Below are 6,310 nucleotides of genomic sequence, written 5' to 3' on the forward strand. Positions count from 1 at the left end.
TCCTCCAAACAAAAATCTAAAGGTCTGTCGGGCGTTTGTTGGGTCATAATTACCGCGAAAACAGTGTAACCATTTCGCAGTGAAATGTGTGGGGAAACATGTCCACAACGACACACTTCTTGGGAGTGTACCCGTCATTGGCGACCGGATTCGTAAGTTCGATAGCGTTCTCTCGCAGCGTGTCCGGGTTGCAGGAGACATACACTAGCCTCTTGATCATCTGGCAGCTTCGGATGCACTGGACTACTGACTTTTGGAGACCAGCCCTTGGGGGGTCCACGATGGCGACGACGTCTGAGAAGTCAGCAGCTTTCGGAACGACCACACCATCGAGCTCTCCACCAGTTTCCAGCTTCGCCAACAAACTAGGTACCACGTCTTCGACTTTCCCTGTCAGGAACCGGCAAGAGAGCTTGTTGAGTTCAGCGTTTACACGCGCGTCAGTCACAGCCTCGGGAACCATCTCCACTCCGAGGACCAAGGACCCATTGGAGAGGTGCTTGGCCACATAGCAAGAAATGGTGCCTGTGCCAGAGCACAAGTCCAGAACCAGGACATTACTCTGCACGTCAAGCCACTCGACCACCTTGTCGTAGAGAAGCTCACAAGCACCGATGTTGGTCTGGAAGAACGACTTGGGATGGCACAGGAACCGGAGTTCCCGTAACCCCATCGTGATTGTCTGAGCGCCGACTACCAACTTCATCTCTTCGTCTCCCTGGAACGAGTCCGACGTGTGAGCACGCTCGACATGAAAGACGCTCGCCACGACATACTCTCCAAGGAACTCGCCATAGAGGCCTCGCACAGCATTATGGACCTCTCCCGAGAAGCCCGCGCCTGTGAGAAATGCGAGCATCATCTGCTTTGTACTCTCGCTTACCCTGACGAGGACGCAGCGCCAGCAACCTTGCTGCTTTGACCTGGAGTAAACGGCAAGCCGGCTGCCGGCTATCATAGCTTTCACTCGCTCACACAGCTTCTGCATGCAGTCAGGGATATGAGGAGCATCAGGTGCCTCAACGGTAGGAACGTTATTCCTAACGCAACGAACGAAACCTACGTTGACCCCCTCTTCACTCTCCTCATTGGCGTAAGCGATCGTGAACTCACATTTGTTGCGGTAGTGGTCTCGGTGTGTTTCCGGCGAGGCAATGATGGGCTGCACTTCCACGCCGTGGAGACTGCGACTGTCCTTCACCCACGCGGGAGCATCATCTCCACATCGCCGGGCAGTCGCCCGAGTTAGTTGTTTCATGACCGTTCGCCCATATTGGTGTTTCATCTGTAGCTGGTCGCGGTACGCCCACTCATGCAAGGGGGCTACTTTGCTCTTGAGATCGCCTAAATCGATGCCTTTTCTCTTGTTAGATTCGATTAGCTCCAGGAGTAAGGGAAGGCCTTCTTCGCGCACCCCCTTCAGTTTTTTCGCTTCTCGGTGCTGTTCGTCGGCATTTCGTTTCTTCGGCGGATTCTTAGAGATACAGACATCAATCGTATGCGTCTTGCAATGCGCTCCGTGCCAGGCTTGCATGCAGGATTCTCGGGTGCTTTCGTCTTCAATCGTGATGAAACACACGTTGCTTCGCCTGGCCAGAATGAAGGAAGACCAGGGCAACCGAATGCGCGCCCAATCACGTTTGACGATTCTCCCGTCGTGAAGGTCAACATCCGCATCGGAGACCAAGGACGACCCTTGCACCTCGATGATTCTCGCAATCAGCAAGTTCTGCACAGCGACAGGCTTCATGCTGTGTGTCGGCCCACTCACGACTCACTTGCTGAAAGGACGGCAACGAAGCCTCAGTGTGTCTTCCATTTGGCGAATTACAGATCGGTTGCGATGTCTATGACCAGCATTCTCACAAAGAACCTCGCCACCTCCGCGAATATCAGCCTCCGATTCAGCTCTACGTACTCCCCAGTGAAATACGACGGCGTAAGAGTCGGCTCCATGGCCGTTCGGACCACCTCAATGCACTCCTCGAGCCGTTTGAACTCCACGTTGCCAACACAGTCGCCGATACGGCCGACAAGAAGATGGCCTTCGTCGTCCCGAACGTGGTAGACTTGGCAAGAGTCTGAGACGACGGCACAGGTCAATGTTGATCTGTGTTGTTCATGTCCCCTAAACTCACAGGTAGGCATCGGAGACGGTCAGCTCCGGTATGTCCTTTACCCGCGCCACGGGGCCTTCCGGTAGGGGGGCCAGCGGTAGTCTGGTATCCTTTGCAACGCTAATGTACCAGTGTGGAACTTGGCACGGTTCACTCATCACAATGGTGGAAATGTCCGTCTCCTGAGGCGTATCCAGCACTACGGCCCAGTCGACATGCAGAGTCAGCAGACGTGGCTCAGCGGGAATGAAATCGGCCACAGACGCCTCATGGTTCCAGGTCCGTTCGCCGAACAACTCCACAGTTGTAGTTTGCTTCTCCGCAACGACCGGATCACTCTCGGAGGCGTCGTCCTCGATCTCTTCAGCCTCGGCTAGGAATTCAGTCGCAACCTTCTTGCTGGGCGCATGAATCATGGTCTTCTTGAGATCCAGCCCTATTTTCTTGGCGAAGCTGAAAGTCTCGAAGCAGGGCGACAAAGGCTTCTTCGTTGGAGTTATCAGGCTCGTCTGCACGTGTACCCTTACCGGGGCCGGAGGTGGCGCGGCGGCAGAGACCACACTGGATGTCGGCGTCATGGCTTTCGTCGGGTCTCGGTACCGTTTCTTCAGCTTCGGCAGGGCAGGGACGCGGGGCTCGTCCGGATCGATATACTCAGACACCGGTGTCAGCTTTTTCTTCAACGCTTCGAGTCGACTTGGTGGCCTAGCCTTCGGTTTCTTCTTGGGGGGCTCAAGACGAGGAGGGGCCAATACAGATGGCGTAGGTGTCGAATGGGTGGAACTATTAGGAGTCAAAGGGGCAGTTACTTGAGGCACAGCGGGTTCGCGAGGCTTCGTCTTCAGTCTGATGGTGATGGGTTTGGCGTCGACTTTCTGCTTCTTGGCGGGGGCCTCTATCAAGGAAGATGGTCGTCGTTTTGATCGTGCAGGAACGACAACCTTTGCGTCAACCGACCTCTTTGAGTCGTCGGTCTTCACGTCCGACGACGCTTTCCTCCGCTTCACCTTGGAAACACCACTACCTACATCGGACCCAGCCCTCTTGCTGGGGCGGGACACATCACTTGGTGCTTCCGTAACATGATCCGTGTTGGTCTGCGTTGTGGCACACGTCTCTGTCTTGACCAGGTCACAGCTGGATGCAGCCACGACCGTGCTGGGCATTTCGGACGCCGACTCCGGTGTCACGACTTGCTCAGAAGGCGCAACTGCAGGTGTGGCTGGTGCGGTTAACTCGGAAGGAGTGAGCTTTACAGAGCGTCGGCTCACTTCAGAGGCCGGACTGGATCCGCTAGACTTGGCTCCACGCTCTTTCTTATCTGAACTCTTTCGAGTCCGCGAAGGTCGCTCCTTGGCGCCCGTCTCCGTACGTGCCGCTTTCTTCCCAGGCTTGTCCGTTGAGGATTTCTTTCGGGATACTTTTTTGTCTTTCTTTTTTGATTTGCTCGAGCTTTTTTTCCTAGGAACGTCTTTCGTCTCTATCGCGATCTGAGAAGGAACGTCCAGTCCCTCCTCAGACGCGGACTGCTGCTTCTCAGGCAATGAAGTGTGCTCAGATTTCTCTTGTGACTTCTTCCTCTCAGAAGTTGCCTTTTTGTCAGGTAGTGCCCCTATCTCAGAGACCTTCTGGGAGGAAGTTGCCTTCTTTTCAGGTAGTGCCACTATCTCAGGTTGTGCCATTATCTCAGATAGTGCCACTATCTCAGGTAGTGCCACTATCTCAGAGATCTTCTGGGAGGAAGTTGTCTTTTTTTCAGGCAGCGCCCCTATCTCAGAGACTTGCCGAGAGGAAGTTGCCTTCTTTTCAGGTTGTGCCACTATCTCAGAAATCTTCTGAGAGGAAGTCTTCTTTTCAGGTAGTGCCCCTGTCCCAGAGACCTTCTGATTTGCCTGCTTCTCAGACAAGGATGTCTGCTCAGACGACGCAGTCTGCTTCTCAAGCAATGCAGACTCCGAGGCTCCCATCTGCGAGGTGACATTCGCCGACGCGGACGCGATATTCTCGGATGAAACCTTGTTCTCAGCCGAGATCGCTTCTGCCAGGGCCGTCTGAGAGGTTTTCTTGTTGGAGGGCATTTTTTCAGCGGTAACCGTTTCAGACACCGCGCCTTTCTTCACTGACTTTTTCACTGGGGTGGATTTCTTCTCTGCCGCTTTCTTTTTTTCTGATTTGCTCTTCTTCTTCTTCTCTGACCCATTTTTCTTCTCCTCAGATCCATTTTTCTTCTTCTCAGACCCATTTTTCTTCTCCTCAGACCCAATTTTCTTCTTCTCAGACCCAATTTTCTTCTTCTCAGACCCAATTTTCTTCTTCTCAGACCCACTCTTTCTCTTGTGCGAGGCCTTTTTGCTCTTCTCCGACGGGCACGTCACAGACATTTTGGGCTCCATGTCTTTGGATTTGGCTTCCTTAGTTTTCGGTTCCTTAGTTTTCGGTTCCTTAGTTTTCGGTTCCTTAGTTTTCGGTTCCTTAGTATTCGGCTCCTGCTTTTTACGACAGGCCTTCTTTGGTATGACGATGGAGTCATCCGCAGGATTGGGAACTGGCGTAAGGGGTTGAAGGATCGGGGGCACGTCAGCAGGCACGTCACACGGCGTACAAGGTGACACCTGGATGCTGACCTCTGATGCAACGCAGGTCCTGGGTTTCCCGAATGTACTGATGAACTCCTCGTTGTCGACACTCGACATGCTAGAGACGGAGTCAGATCTCTTTTTACGTGTGGTATTCTTTTTAGGGATGGGGGGATCCTTGTCAATCTTGTTGCGCCTTCGTGGTTCATTAGCATGTGGCACCATAGGAAGCAGGGATGCCTTCAAAGTCTCGAGAGCTTTCGAACTGGCAAGTCTGTGTGATGCTGAACTGAAACTCACTCAGTGTGGTTGCACACTTTCTCACAGTCATCGACGACAGCGGAGAGTGTCGCGAAGCCACCGTCATTCAGCTTTGTCTTCACAGATTCCAGTTGAAGGCGATGCGGCGTAGCGGCTGGGTCGTTCATCAGGCCGTCCACAGCGATGATGGCCTTGCGTCTCAGCGATCTAGTCAACATGTCTCATGCTAAGAGTATTTGAACCTTTTTCACGTCAATGCGCCCCAATCAAACGGGGCGAACTCAGTTATGGTCTTCGCTCTGTAATCCGCAAACGAATCATCATTCTTGAACTTCCGATCAAAAGGACAGAGATCTAACACTCCAGCAGCAATGTCTCTGAGGAAGCTTTTTGAAGTATGCTCCTCTTCGATTACACTGGCAAAGCCGCCAGACAAGGAAAAGTCGACGTGAAGGTAGGGGAAGTGCTCAGGAATGCACCTTCGCGGTGCATGGCTCTTTCCAAATGTCTTAATTGTCTTGTGAGTTCGCCAATCTTGACCGGCCTCATCGAGAGCCTTCTTGAAGTGACCTTTGCTGGACTCAAGGACATCAATTGGAACTGGAACCACTTCAATTTGGGTGTGAGGCCCAGCATTCAGCAGAGCTCGGTCAACGGACACCACACGCGTCACAGTTTCCAGAAAGAGCGGGGCCAAGCCTCGTCCATCAAGGAATCCTACCACAGCCTTCATGTAGTTTCGTACCTCAGCGTATTGGTCCTCGTCAAGTTTCAGCACACTTGAGACATGCGAGGTTGGCACCACCGCCATATGGTAAGGAGTTATAGCCCACTTCTGCGGCATTAGCGCGACGTAAGCGCGATGACTTCTGGCGATGATCAACGATTGACGGTCCGCCACGAACAGCTCTGAGGATGGACAGGAAGAGCATTTGTGGATCATCGTGCGCCTCTTGGCCGTACCAGACTGATAATCCTTTTCGGGGGCGCGCTTGCGAGCACATTGGCCGTTAATACCGCTCTTCAGCTGCCGCATATAGTCGCGGTCGTAGTCGAACACGCTTTCGCTGCGAAGATCCCTCAACACTTGAGCTCTGTCACATCCACCCACAACAGGCGCTCCGTCCTGCTTGACCACCGATGGACGACGGCCTTGCGTGTCCTTTAACGTTTCTAGGTGTTCCAAAAGTTCATCCATGAGGCGGTGATCAAGATATTCCAGATATTTCGCCAGACTGTGAAGTGCTACTGCGGTGATTAATATATCCCAGATATTTCTCCAAACCGTCTTAATGAACTGTTGGAACGATTAGACAGCGGGGAAAGACCCGCTTGTACGTGGGAGGTGTAGCTCAC

The 6,310-nt window shown here is 53.0% G+C and overlaps 2 protein-coding genes across 5 annotated transcripts; both read right to left on the reverse strand.

Moving 5' to 3' along the window:
* Positions 1-49: 49 nt before the first annotated feature.
* Positions 50-5,172, reverse strand: KVP18_001912 (uncharacterized protein; the record flags this gene model as incomplete). 4 transcript variants are annotated; one of them, XM_067952393.1, is made up of 5 exons in its annotated part: positions 50-1,751; positions 1,779-1,802; positions 1,832-2,110; positions 2,139-4,967; positions 4,994-5,172. In XM_067952393.1, 5 exons carry the CDS (start codon positions 5,170-5,172, stop codon positions 50-52), a joined length of 5,013 nt encoding a protein of 1,670 aa, XP_067812972.1. The 4 variants fall into 4 exon arrangements, with proteins under 4 accessions (XP_067812972.1, XP_067812971.1, XP_067812973.1 ...); XM_067952392.1 differs by lacking the exons at positions 1,779-1,802; positions 1,832-2,110; positions 2,139-4,967; positions 4,994-5,172 and having other exon boundaries at positions 50-1,750; XM_067952394.1 differs by lacking the exons at positions 50-1,751; positions 1,779-1,802; positions 1,832-2,110; positions 4,994-5,172 and having other exon boundaries at positions 2,135-4,918.
* A 29-nt stretch (positions 5,173-5,201) lies between these two features.
* On the reverse strand, positions 5,202-6,152 carry KVP18_001913 (uncharacterized protein; the record flags this gene model as incomplete). Its single annotated transcript, XM_067952395.1, has 1 exon — positions 5,202-6,152. The coding sequence occupies one exon, from the start codon at positions 6,150-6,152 to the stop codon at positions 5,202-5,204; it is 951 nt and encodes a 316-aa protein (XP_067812974.1).
* Positions 6,153-6,310: the final 158 nt, after the last annotated feature.

Source organism: the organism of the source record quoted next (assembly GCF_019968955.1).
Source record: "MAG: Porospora cf. gigantea A chromosome Unknown PgA_NODE_1351_length_6310_cov_297.399, whole genome shotgun sequence".
NCBI classification, from domain to species: domain Eukaryota; phylum Apicomplexa; class Conoidasida; order Eugregarinorida; family Porosporidae; genus Porospora; species Porospora cf. gigantea A.